General features: G+C 53.9%; 1 protein-coding gene across 1 annotated transcript in view; it reads left to right on the top strand.

The window, feature by feature from the left end:
- The window catches only part of SHISAL1 (shisa like 1), a 156,507-nt gene that overhangs the window by 106,594 nt on the left and 36,127 nt on the right, over positions 1-13,786 (top strand). Inside the window, exons 3-4 of the mRNA XM_032138573.2 lie at positions 1,551-1,764; positions 13,089-13,406. Coding sequence (XP_031994464.1) covers positions 1,551-1,764; positions 13,089-13,406 — 532 coding nt within the window. The remainder of the gene's footprint in view (positions 1-1,550; positions 1,765-13,088; positions 13,407-13,786) is intronic.

The raw sequence follows: 13,786 nt of genomic DNA, 5'->3' as shown, positions 1-13,786 counted from the left end.
AGGACAGATGGCGGGGCCTACCCCAGAGCTTCTGATTCAGAAGCCCAGTGGCCTGAGAATCTGCATTTCTGACAAGCCCTCCGGGGATGCCCTCGAGGCCAATCTGGGGCCACACTTTGCGAACTGCTGCCCTGAGCCACAGTTTTCTGCCCTGTACGATGGGAATAAATGAGATGGAGTGAGACAGTTGTCTACTTGGGGTTCCCTTAATAACCTCTGCATCCCCAGAGGAGGTCTACTTCTTTCTTCAGTTTGAGGAAGATAAGGGGGCCTGGAGAGCTCCCGTGGTTCCCCAAAAGCTGAGAGCTTTCTCTCGCAGTGGTCATGCCCATCCCCACAGAAGAGGGTGCTGTCTGTGGGGGAAGGGGTGTGGAATTTCATACCCCCCGCCCGAGGCAGCCTCAGCACCCCGGCGCGTGAAGGCCACCTGCCCATTTGCCCAGCCCAGCCCACCCGGGACTCCCCTGCGGCAGCCCCGGGTGGGCAGGCGGGGAGTTGTGTGGGCTGCAGCCTAATAACCTCTCAGCAGACACAGAGCTTTCAACGAGCTAGAGGAGCTCCTGCAAAGCCGCTGCCTTTGTGGTTGAAGGAATGTATTCAGCCAGCGAAGCCCCTTTTCAGCGATACAAATTAGATACAGCGATCTCTTTTATGAAGATACTAATTAAGCCTGAGACAGCGGGCTCTAGGTTTTTTCCATTGTTATATTTGTTCAGACTTTCAGTCCTGTTTATCACCATCGGCACGACTCGTAAACACCATCCTGGGTTTGCGGTAGCATTGATGGCTGAATAGGGGCCTCCGCCCCTGAGCAGAGCAGTGGGAGGGTTCCAGGCCAAGGCGGAGCTACCACCGTGAGGTGGGGGTGACCAAGGCAGGCCCTTGGGGACCTTGGGGCCTAGGGTACTAGTTTAGTAGAAACCAAGGAACGGAGGGTCTGCTGTTTTTGACACAAGAGGTACCCAAGAAGTCCTTGCACCTATGCCAGCCACCACCCAGGCCAGCCTGGGCTTAGCAACAGGTCCACCGCGGCCCACCTTGGAACAGAGAGCTAGTGATCCAAGACTGGAGAGGGACCCAAACTTTGAATCCAGGCCTGAGTTCCATTCCTGCCCCTGCAACACTTATCAGCTCGGGCAAGTCACCTTAGGTCTCTGAGCCTCAGTTTCTCCATCTGTAAAGTGGGATCTCAAACTTGCTTGGCTGTGTGAGTTAAATGAGATGGGTCTGTGAAGCATACAGTAGGTGCTCAGTTAAGGCTGATTTCCTAATTGAGTGACTGCTGCATGTCAAGCATGTTCACCAAAGCAGGAGAGCCAGCCCTACCCTCCAGGACCAGCCAGTTGGGTGACACAGAGAGTGTAACCAGGGCTGGGAGGCTGGGGGTAATGGGAACCCAGAGGTGAGGCTCACAGTGGACCACAAAGGCATCCAGGGGAGGGAAGAAGCAGGCAGGACCTGAGAAGAGGCCGGCCAGTCCCCCTGCCTCTTGGCAGAACCCATGGACTGGTGAGGGACCCCTCTGAGCCTGGTGACCTCCTGTCTTCCAGTCTTGTCTGCACATTTCCGGGTCTGTGAACCGTACACAGACCACAAAGGCCGCTACCACTTCGGCTTCCACTGCCCCCGGCTCTCAGACAACAAGACCTTCATCCTCTGCTGTCACCATAACAACACGGTCTTCAAATACTGCTGCAACGAGACGGAGTTCCAGGCGGTGATGCAGGCGAACCTCACGGCCAGCTCTGAGGGTTACATGCACAAGTGAGTGCCACTCTGGGGGTGCAACCCCACTGCCTCGGGCCCCAGGCAAGGCAACCTGCCTCCCCAAATCCCGTCCCCTGGGGAGGCAGTTGGGTAACTACTATAAGGTTGGGTGGGCCTGGAAGGAGTCTGGGAGAGTCTTTGGATGACCAGGGTTTTTGGCCCATTGTGCCTTCTAAGCTTCAACCTTCTCAGCTGAGAAATGGACACAGAGGCCGGGCGCGGTGGCTCACACCTGTAATCCTAGCACTTTGGGAGAACGAGGTGGGTGGATCACCTGAGGTCAGGAGTTCGAGACCAGCCTAGCCAACATGGTGAAACCCCATCTCTACTAAAAATACAAAAATTAGTAGGGCGTGGTGGCAGGTGCCTGTAATCCCAGCTACTCAGGAGGCTGAGGCAGGAGAATCACTTGAACCCAGGAGGCAGAGGTTGCAGTGAGCAGAGATGGTGCCATTGCACTCCAGCCTGGGTGACAAGAGTGAAACTCTGTCTCAAAAAAGAAAAGAAAAGAAAAGAAAGAGGTAGAGAAGGAGGGAGGGAGGAAGGGAGGGAGGAAGGAAGGGACATAGAATACTCACTTTGCAGGGTTACCATAGAAGCTAAGTGAGGTTAAGGATGTGGAAAGCTTTCAGGCATAGAAGGCACCTGGGCCCATAATCCACCGGGTTCCTTCATTCATTCTTCATTCATTTAACAAATACTGATTGACACCATTGACCCAGAGATTAATCCCATGCAGTTCTTTTCCTTAAGGTGATTAAAATACACTGGGATCAGGGGCCTGATGGAGGGGACCGCAGGTGTGGAGAAAGAGAGAGTTTGCTGATAGAAAAGCAATGAGAACATGCTAAGTAGAGTCATGGAGTTTCAAAACACAGCATGCATTTCTCTATTATGAGGGAAGCTGGCCATCTTTTCACATGCCTGAGAGACATTTGTATTTCTTTTACCATGAGCTAGCTGTTTATGTCTTCTGTCATTTTTCTATTGAATTTTTTGTTTTTTTCTTATTTATTTATGGGTGCTTTTCATATATGAAGGAAATATGATGAGCTGCAAACATCTTCCCATCTTCTCATTGTTGAATGTTTCCATACAAATGTTTCCTCGGTGTGACTTTGACTTTATACTGCTTTTTCCTCATGCTTAAATTTTGTTATGTAATCACATTTATCTTTTTTTTTTTCTTTTATGGCTTCTGGCTTTTGCATCATACTAAGAAAGGCATTTCCTGCTCTGAGGTCATTAAAAATACCACGTTTTCTCCTAATTATTTTACGTTTTAATATTTTGTCTTTAAGTAGTTGAGCTCTCTGGAATTTACTTTGATGAAAGTTTTAAAGTTGGAATTAAACTTTATTATTCTTTTTTCAAAATGGGTAGCTGGTTATTCCAACACCATTTATTAAATTGGCCATCTCTGTTCCCCCAATTTGAAATGCAAACTTACCAAATACCTTAATATACTAAATCTGAGTATTGAGGTAGAGTGTGATATGCAGTTGGCTTCGGTTGCTCTGGTTATACACTAGTGCCTCACTGTGTTAACCACTGTGACTTTTAATATGTTTTAATGCCTTAGTGGGCTCCTCCTGGCTCTTTTGTCATACAAACTTTAGAATTAGCTGTGTAGTACCCCTACTTCCCCCCGCAAAAAATCCAGTTAGTATTTTTTACAGAGATTGTATTGAATTCACAGGTTAATCCAAGGATTGACTTTTTATGATGTTGAACATTTCCATACAAATGTCTTTCCATTTGTTCAGATTTTCTTTCATAGCATTTTAGAGTTTTCTTCATATAGATATTAGACATATATTTTGCATTTATTTCTAGTTATTTCTTTTTATGTTGCTGTTGGGTCTTTCCTTCCACGATATCCTCTGAGTATTGTTAAAAGTAATGATTTTGAGATATGAATGTTGATAAAAGCAATGATTTTGAGATATGAATGTTGATAAAAGCAATGATTTTGAGATAGGGATTTTGCATTCAGCCACCTTACTGAAATTTCTCATTTTTTTTCAGTTGATTCTCTTAGGTTTCCAATTATTCCACTTGTAAACAATGATAATTTTATTGCCCTACCTTGCCATTTTTGTGCCTCACTTCTTTTTCTTGTCCAATTGTGTTGGCTAGTGCTTCTAAAACAGTCTTTAGAATTGTCAGGCTTCTTCTTCTGATTTTAATGTGATGCTTCAAATTATTTTCCCAATAAGCATGAGGCTGAGTTTTGGGGCAGATGTATTTTTTCATGATAAGGAAAAATCTTTTTGAAAGGGGCGTTTGTTGAAGGGAGGCAGTGGGTTGCGAGTGTGAGCCTCAATCTCTGTCTGATGTTGGGGCTGAAGGGCTTTGCCACCATGCTGCATTCACTCAGGGGGAAGCCGCCTGTTCCAAGTCTCCCCACCTCCCACCTAGGCCAGCTCCCCAGCCTTCCTTCCTCAAATGCACGGGTGCTTCCCCTGAATCTCTCGCCATCTGCTCAGCCCTTAGAATAATTCTGTGTGTGAAGTCACTCAGTAAGCCCTGTCCATCATATCAGGGCTGCAGTCAGTTCTGGGATTTGACCCAAGCCTTGTATAAGACAAGGAATGAATTCCCTGAGAGACGAGGGTAGTGCCAGGACTCGGGTGAGGACCCTGTCATGCTGCAAGTTCTGGCCGAACGCCAGACAAGGCTTGGCAAAACAACCAGACTTCTCCAAGGTCTGGTGACTGGTGTCTGGGATCCTCATTTTGAAGCCCACAAGTTTCTATAATCTGCATATTTGCACAGGATTTCACACGGAACACTCCACTCCAGCAGCACAGGGGGTCCTGGCGGCTGCTGATGAAGAGTTTGGGCTGCAAAATAAAGGCCTTCCCCTGGGGAGAATGGGAGTATTGAGGATCAGAATTTTAACTTACATTTTTAATCTTTAGCCCTCGAAAGTGTTTATGGAGCACATAATATAGCTGAGTCTCTGCACTCAACCTCATCATGCCACTGCAGCTACCTGGCAGCCCATCCTCAGCCCATTTTACAGATGAGGAAGGGGAGGCACAGAGCAGTTGAGTCATTTGCCTGATGAAGGCAGCGGTTAGTGGTGGAGCCAGCAGCCAACCCAGATGGTCTGGAATCACTTTAGTCATTCTGGAGCTTCTACCAACAGAGGCAGATCCTACTGAGGAGAGGCCCCCTGAATGGGGATCCCACCCCAGCACCACTGACATTTGGGGCCAGGTCATCCTCCATGGTGGGGCACACTCTGTGCATTGTGGGATGTTTAGAAGCATCCCGATGGCCTCCACTGACCCGGTGCACCTCCTCCCCGGTGACAACCAGCAATGGCTCCTGACAGTGCCAAATGCGGGGGCACAGAATCATCTCCAGTTAAGCTGCTGCCCTAGGGAGATCCCATCCCTTGTCATTCTCCAGCGATCTTCTCGCCACCTTCCCTCTCCATAGCTGTGAGTATGGAGCCCACACAGAGGAGGACGCAGCTCCTTCTCCTCCCCCAGGCTTCTCCTGTCATAGGTGCTCCTGCGGAGGGAGGTGTGGTGCTTGATTCTCGAGATCTGACAGCGTTTAAGAAGGTGGGCCGGACACGGTGGCTCACGCCTGTAATCCCAGCACTTTGGGAGGCCGAGGCGGGCGGATCACGAGGTCAGGAGATTGAGACCATCCTGGCTAACACAGTGAAACCCCGTCTCTACGAAAAATACAAAAAACAATTAGCCGGGCGAGGTGGCGGGCGCCTGTAGTCCCAGCTACTCGGGAGGCTGAGGCAGGAGAATGGCATGAACCCCGGGGGGCGGAGCCTGCAGTAAGCCGAGATCACGCCACTGCACTCCAGCCTGGGTGACAGCGAGACTCTGCCTCAAAAAAAAAAAAAAAAAAAAAAAAAGAAGTTGGGAGCCCCACAGCCCAGAGGAAAGAGCACTTTTGGGCAGAATTCTCTGCAGCCCAGTGGAAGAGCAAGGGGAACCAGGGAAGAAACAGCTGGTAGAGGCAGGGGGTCCGAGGGTCTGGTCTAGCCTGGGGGCTAGGGTGGATAGACTTTCTTCTGAGGCCATCAAGGGTCCCTGGAGGGCTTTAAATGGCTTGGTGCTGCATAGGCCATGCTTGGGACAAGGCCCCGGAGGACCTAGAGTGTCTGCAGGAGCAGGAGCCATAAGGGTGGCCTAGGCCAGACCTGGACCCCACTGAGGGGAGATCAAGAACTCGGGTCAGGGACCATGGAAGCCTCTTCCCAGCTGCCCAGTTTCAAGGACCTTGGGGAGAGGACCCAAGCTCAGGGAGCTGAAGTAGGGCCTGGTGTCCAGGTGGGGCTGGACCAGTGACAGAGGGTAACTTGAGGATGAGCCTTGGGGAGCAGGACGCAGGGCTGAAGTCCCGGGTCATTGGATGGGTTGGAGAGGGCCTGTGTGTGCAGGGGGATCCAGGTAGAGTCCACCTCTGTGCCTGTCCTGTATTTGGGTCCCTGGCCACACGGTATCACAGGCTCCTCTGGGCAAGACACCTATGGCACATTAATCCTCACCATGGGAGGAAGGAGGGGCTGGGGCCCAGGCTGGGGAAGTCACCTGTCCCAGACCACATGGGTGATAACAACTGGTGTCAGGATCTGGGGAGCTCTGGAGCCCTGGTTCTGCCACCCTTTGGTGCATCTGGAAGGCCAGGACTTGTGTGCCATTGGTGACCACACCAGATCCCACCTAAGAGGCTGGATGTTCCAGTATCCTAGACAGGTTAGCACTCACCAGCAGCCCGTCTAGATGGGCCAGGCCAACGCGACTCCCGGAAGGGGCTTTATGCAGATGCAAGAGCTCCTGGTCCTCCCCCATCGCCCCTCCCCCCCACCCCCGCCCCTCCACAGCCCTCCCTGCTGGTGAAACAGCCAGGAGGCGGGGCTGGTGACAGGGAAAAGGAGAGCGCTTCTGATGACTTATTTATTTGTATTTTTCTGGAGGAACAGAATGGTTTGTTTTGGTTCTGGCTGCCTGGCAGGAAGGCAGAGTGAGAGGAAGCAGCCTCCCCAAGCCCACCACCACGGCGAGATGCCCGCTTCCAGCCACATGCGCCATAGAGAGACTGCGGAGAGAGGGGTGGGGCAGGGGCCCTGACATGGTGAGAAGTGTGCTGCCCTCCTTCCCATGCCAGGGCACTCCAGACACCAGCAATGGTGACTCAGCCTCAGGTCCCTGAGCAATCTGTGGAAGCCTCTGTGTGGGGGTCGTGGTGGGCCAGGGCGTGCGGGGGATGTGGTCAGTTCTCTCTGGGGACAGGGAAAGTCTCTCTGGAGGAGGTGGCTGGGAGTGGCATCTCCCACGATGCATGGGCGTTCCTTCACCAAGCAGATGGGCCACAGGGTGTGGGAGGTGGGGAGGGACTCTAGGAGGGCAGAACAGTGCACCCAAAGGCCTAGCATGTGCAGGCATGGACTGTTGTCCCTCCCTTGGCCATGTGTGAAACCTCTGACCCCCAAAGCTTTGCCCTTCCCCAGGGGAAGGAAGTGAATGAACACTTATGAGGACTTCCTCCAACATGAGGGGCCTGACTCACGTTGACACCCTCCATCTGTTATCTATGAAGGACCTTCCACTAGCCCCGTTCACTAGGGCTGAGGCTCAGAGAGGGTGAAGCCCTGCCTGCAGCCACACAGCACACAGGGGATACAGCAGGGTTTGGGTCAGCCGTATCGGTCATCCTGGGCTTAGTTATGCCGAGGGGAGGAGCACCCTCAGAGGTCCCGGGAGCTTGAGAAGCGAAGGCTTCCTTTTGGCTCATACTCTGGGTCCTTCTTGGGCTCTCTGGTTCTACATCTAAAGCATTCTGTGATGAGGCTGGAGAAGCAGCTCCCATCCCAGGCAGGATAGCCCTGCGGTAGAGGGAGAAGGCAGTGGTGAAGCCACACACGTCATGTCTCTAAGCTTCTGCTCAGAAGTGGTCACAACATTTTTGCTCATGTTTCATTGGCCAAGGCACATCACTTGTCCAAGCCTGTTACCAGTGGGGTGAGGAGAGACAGAGGGATTGACCTATTGGGAACGCCCTCAGCCAGGCGCAGTGGCATTTTGATAGTAACAGACTCTGCTTCACCAGGTATATCCAGGCCCAAAGCCCACACACCGCCACTGCCCTAGACAACCTCGATCCTGCTGTGTGACCTTGGGCAAGGCACTTTGCCTCTCTGGGTCTAGACCTATTAAGCACTCTCTCTGTGCCTTAATCACATGAGCCAGCATTCCAGGGGTCTGTCTCTCTCCAGGCCCTCGTGTTATCTCACAGCCTCACAGTTACACCATGAGGTAGGGGGTCTAGGTATCCCCATTTCACAGACAAGGAAACTGAAGCTCAGTTGCCCAAAATCACAGAGAGAATTTTGCCGAGCTGGGATTTGAATTCACACAGCCTTGACTTCTTGAACCCACACCTTAGTCGCCAGAATCATCCACCTTGTCTCATGGACCCAAGGCCGCTCCTGCCAATGGGCTCCATACTCCCTTTTTTTTTTTTTTTTTTTTTTTTTGAGACTGAGTTTCCCTCTTGTTGCCCAGGCTGGAGTACAATGGCACAATCACAGCTCACCGCAACCTCCGCCTCCCGGGTTAAAGCAATTCCCCTGCCTCAGCCTCCCAAGCAGCTGGGATTATAGGTGCCCGCCACCACGCCCAGCTAATTTTGTGTTTTTAGTAGAGACAGGGTTTCTCCATATTAGTCAGGCTGCTCTCAAACTCCTGACCTCAGGTGATCCACCCTCTTCGGCCTCCCAGAGTGCTGAGATTACAGGTGTGAGCCACTGCGCCCAGCAGGCCATACTCCCATTTTTTAGACGAGGTTGGCAGAGGGGCCATCGGCCATCTTCCAGCTGAGCCGACGTCTCGTTCTGGCCTGCTGGCCTCAGGAACTCTCCTCCTCCACCCTCAAATGTGACTGCCTGGTGGGGTGGTGACGGGGACTTCCATCCCCACACTGGCTGCAGCTGCTCTTCCTGCTGACGGATCTGCTCCTGTGCCCCGGGAAGATGTTCAGTGAGATTCCTCCATCAGAGAAGGTTTTGTTTACTGCTTGGGAAACACCAAAAGAATTTGAATCAGTAAATATCCCAAAATACACTGAAAAAATTGCGATCTGCGGCTTTGGCTGCCTTCACATCTTGCTCCATAAAACAGCCTTTGGTTTTTTATCTTCTGCCATTTACAAAACACACACCCACACAACAAAGACCCCTGCATCTGGATGGAATTAATTTCCAGGTCACATATTTTTCATTACATTTACAAAAGTTTTTTAAAGACCTGAATCTTCCCAGCTGGCTGACCATGGGGAGGGCCAGCCGTGGCAGGCCAGGGAAGTGGTTTCAGCATGGTGCCCATGGCCCGGGCGTCCCTGCCTGCCACCTCCAGGGTGGTCACTTCACAAGGAAGGGTGAGTCAGCAAAGGCAACACCCCCCGCAGGCAGGCCCCTCCTTTCCCTGACAGCGAGGATGAGCTGGGAGGGCCGGGGGTCAGGTCATGTGTCAATTCCAGCAAGCTGGCTGCAGAGGCCGGGAGCCCGGCAGTACACACATACACACACACACACACACACACACACGATGACAATGACACACTGATCTGCAGGATGCCCCTAGGAGGGAGGACAGGGACTCGCCCTCAGTTCCTGGTAGAGGGTGGGCCAGGACAAGCGGGCACACCACGCAGGTGGAGGGGACCCGTCTTTGGACATCTATCCTAGATTGGACCATGGAATTCCCCCAAGACCAGCTCACTTGAAGTCAGAGAGGGACCTGGGTCCAGCTCCCAGCGCTGCCACTCAGCAGCTATGAGGCCTTTTGCAAGTGACTTTGCCTCTCTGGGTCTCATTTCCTCATGTGTGACATGGGAACACTAGCTCCTCCCTCATGGCACCATTGCATGGATTCAGAAGCACAGGGCACTGGCGCATAACAATTGCCAGTGTTTCTATTAGCTGCTGGTGCACAGACATGCAGCCTATAAACTCCAGGGAAGTTAGTATCAAAGTGGCCACTGTCACCAGCCCATCCTCAGCTCTCAATATGTGTTGGTGTCAGTATTCACAGCCTAAGGCTGAATGCTGGGCTCATAAAGACAATTTGAACCCCAACCCTGCCCTCAGGGCCCTCCCAATCTCCAGGGGCAGACAGTCCTACAAAACAACAAAGACAACAGTGTGTTCTGGGAAATCCAGTGGCTTTGAGAATGCAGGGTAGGGGCTGGACTGACACAGGGCATCAAGGAAGGCTTCCTGGAGGAGGTGATATCTGGGCTAAGACACAGTGCCAGGGCCAGCTGGGTATGCAGGAGGTAGGCAGGAGTTCTGGAGAGAGGTGCAGCATGGACAAAGGCCTCCAGGCAAGAAAGCTATTGGGCTGGAGCAGCTTTTCTTTTCTTTTCTTTTCTTTTTTTGAGACGGAGTCTCGCTCTGTCGCCCAGGCTGGGGTGCAGTGGCGCAATCTCAGCTCACTGCAAGCTCCGCCTCCCGCATTCACGCCATTCTCCTGCCTCAGCCTCCTGAGTAGCTGGGATTACAGGCACCCGCCACCACACCCAGCTACTTTTTTTAAAAATTTTTCGTAGAGATGGGGTTTCACCGTGTTAGCCAGGATGGTCTCGATCTCCTGACCTCGTGATCCGCCCGCCTCGGCCTCCCAAAGTGCTGGGATTACAGGCGTGAGCCACGGCGCCCGGCCCCTGGAGCAGCTTTTCTACCTGAGAACCTGGGTGGCTGCAGCCAAGGCAAGTGTGGTGTAGTGGTTTGGAGCGCAACTCTAGAGCTCAGCTGCTGAGTTCAAATACTGGTTCTGCCCCTTAATGGCTGTGAGCTCTCAGGCAAGTCTCTTAATTCCACTGAGCCTCGGTTTTCCATCCGTAAAGCAGGGATGACAATGATGAAAAAACTCTTTCCTCCCGTGGTTGCGTGAGCATTAAGTGGGCTAACGTGGGAAGTAGGTGGGGGAACGAGCATCCGCTGCCACTTCTGGTACTATTATTTCTTGGCCTGGTGGTTCGAGGCCCAGCCTGTGGCCCACCCACACCCCCAGCTGGCATCCTGGACCCCTTCTGTGGACAGCATCTGCACACAGCTGCCCTGCCTCCCCTTTCCCCGTCTCCTCCCTCAGCCCCCGTGGCTGCTGCCATGGGAACCACCGAAGAAAAACCTGGCACTTAGAGCAATTCTGTGGGGGCTGCAGGAGGGAGGGTGCTGGGGAAAGCAGGAGGGCCTGGGGACCAGAGCCAGGCCTGACTCCTCGGTCTGCGGGGACATCTACCCTGGGGACACCTGCCCCAGCATGCTGGATGGGGCCACAGGCCTCTTTTTCCTGGAATTCCTGGAAGGAATTCCATATCCAGATGCCTCCAGGAAAAGCTAGACTCTCTTTAACAGACTCTCTTTAACATAAGGCCGCTGGGGCCTGGCTGTCAGTCATTTACACCTTAGCATGAGCGAGCCCATCAGTCTGATGCAGGCTTCATGGCGGTGGGGGCTGGGAGGTGGGGGCAAGGAGGCAGCAAGGACCCACAGTGACCGGGAGCTGTGGGATTACAGCCACAAAGCCTAAGCACTGGCCTACTGCTGCTCATGGGACATGCTCAGGACATGCAGAGGCCTCCCAGCCAGGGACTCCCAGGCACCCGAGCAGCATCTTCAGGCCAAGAACTTGGCCAAGTGAGAGGAGGGAAGGCATTCTAGGCAGAGAGTGAAAGCAAGCGCCTCTAGCCCTGGGCTCAGCCCTGGTCGGGGCTGGAGGAGTCCAAGGGAAGCAGCCCCCATCTTCCTACAGAGGCCGCTGCTGGCGCCGGGGCTGACCTAAGCCTGGGAAGATCTGGAGCCTGGAAGTTGAGACTGGGAGAGGCCTCATGCTCACCTCCTCCAGGCCCAGAGACAGGCGAGGGTTTTCCCAGGCCACACAGCAAACCAGGCAGAGGAAGAATTAGAACCAGGTCTCAGGCTCCGGGCTGGCCCCTTCCCCCAGCCTCAAACAGGGTCTTAAAGGATCTGCTGCCCCTGAGACCCCCGTCTGGGCGAGAGCGAGGTGAGTCTCTCCCTGGGGATGTGCAGCGGCAGCGTGTGCAGGCCGGACACTGGCTCCGTTCACGCCTTCTCGACACCAGAAGCGCACACCCACCCAAACACATGCCTGCAGCAGGGAGCAGACGGAGGCGGCGCCGGAGCGATTAATAGATTGGTGGCTTCAGGCAGCCACAGTCCCTGGCACACACTGTTAGGGCTCAGCAGCCCCAGCTGCAGTGGCAAGCCCTGGACACCGTCCACCCTGGGCACAGGTCGGGGAGACTTGGACCCTGGCCCTGGGGAAGGGAGTGGGAGACAGATGTGGCTCGGGGTGACAGGGGCTGGGTTTGAGGGGAACTCAGGGCTGTGGGCCAGAAGACAGGCTTGACCCAGCTGTGTAGGAGGGTCAGGGTGTCCGGAAGGCTTCCTGGAGGAAATGATCTTCGACAAAGGGCCGGTGGGAGGTAGGCAGGGGAGGAAGGGGGCAGGGAAAGAAGGCACGGCCTGTGCAAAGGACGGATGCCGGAGCGCAGACCCTCTGTGCAGTGGTGTCAGCTGACACCGGGAGAGCCAGGCTTCATAGTGGGCTTCCAAACCCTCCCGCAACTTTGGCCACCTCTGCCTGAGGAAGGCAGAGCAGCCCTCGGTGGGGAAATGTTGGGCAAATGAATAAGAGAAGTGAGGTCATGGGGCCCGGACACCCCCAGCCATGCACAGCCTGGTCGTGTTGAGTGAAGGGGACCCCTGGGGGAGGCTGAGAGGGGGTCTAGAGGGCAGAACCTGATGCCTCTGCCCTTGGTCCAGCAGGATGGGGGGACCTCCATCCTCGCAGCAGGGGTGAGGCAGTGAGAGCATCCTGGGTGCCAGGAACAACGTAGGCAAAGGTGGGGTGGGGGTTGGTGAGCAGGGGCACCTGCAGGAAGGAGGGAGAGGGCAGATCAAAACAGCACCAGGTAAAGGAAGAGGCTGCCATGTCCTGGGAGCCCCAGATGCCAGTTCAGAATTCCCCCCAAAGTGCCTGACTCTGTGGGACCCGCAGGGATCCCAGCCCAAGGACTCAGGGTCCTGGAGGATGCTCAGGTGGGGACCAGGCCCAGGGCAGTGGATTCCAGGGAAGGAGGCGAACAGGCAGGCAGAGGAGAGGAAGCCAAGGCCCCGCCCTCCAGAGGGGCTCAGTACCCTCCTCCCGGGGACCCCAACATAGGCCCAGGACACATTCTCTAATCAGTCCCACTGATGAAGCCGGCCTGAGCTGGGCTGCTCCGCTCTCCTTGCTCACTCCCTCTCTGTTTGTTCACAGCAATTACACCGCCTTGTTGGGAGTGTGGATCTATGGCTTTTTCGTGTTGATGCTGCTGGTTCTGGACCTTTTGTATTACTCGGCAATGAACTACGACATCTGCAAGGTCTACCTGGCACGGTGGGGCATCCAAGGACGATGGATGAAACAGGACCCCCGGCGGTGGGGGAACCCCGCTCGGGCCCCTCGGCCGGGTCAGCGGGCCCCACAGCCGCAGCCTCCCCCAGGCCCGCTGCCACAAGCCCCGCAGGCCGTGCACACGCTGCGGGGAGATACTCACAGCCCACCGCTGATGACCTTCCAGAGTTCGTCTGCCTGGTGAGTGGCTACAATTGAGACCCAGGCTGATTTGGGTCATTGTCTTTGGAGAGCTTGGGGAATACGCCATCTTTCTCGCTATAGTGTTTGGCTCATTGGTTACCTGATTGTTTGCTTATCTTGTTGTTTGCCAAGAAAAATTTCAAACTGTCATGGGTAGCCTACAACACATGCCTGGACAGGAAAGTCAAAATGAGAGGTGGAAACAGAGCTTAGAGGCAAAGCTGGCAAGCTCATTGCGCTTAGAGCCCAGTGTGAGAGATGTAACCACTAAACATTAGGTGGAGTTTTGGGTTTCCCGGCTGCCAAGGCAAAGGGGAAAACCCGATGGCTTTCTGAGTTGTAAATGTGGCCAAAGGAAGCAAATCAGTCTGTCCAGC

The sequence above is a fragment of the Hylobates moloch genome, unplaced genomic scaffold (genome assembly GCF_009828535.3).
Source record: "Hylobates moloch isolate HMO894 unplaced genomic scaffold, HMol_V3 SCAFFOLD_19, whole genome shotgun sequence".
Lineage (NCBI taxonomy): Eukaryota > Metazoa > Chordata > Mammalia > Primates > Hylobatidae > Hylobates > Hylobates moloch.
This window is presented reverse-complemented; position numbering and strand designations above follow the sequence as displayed.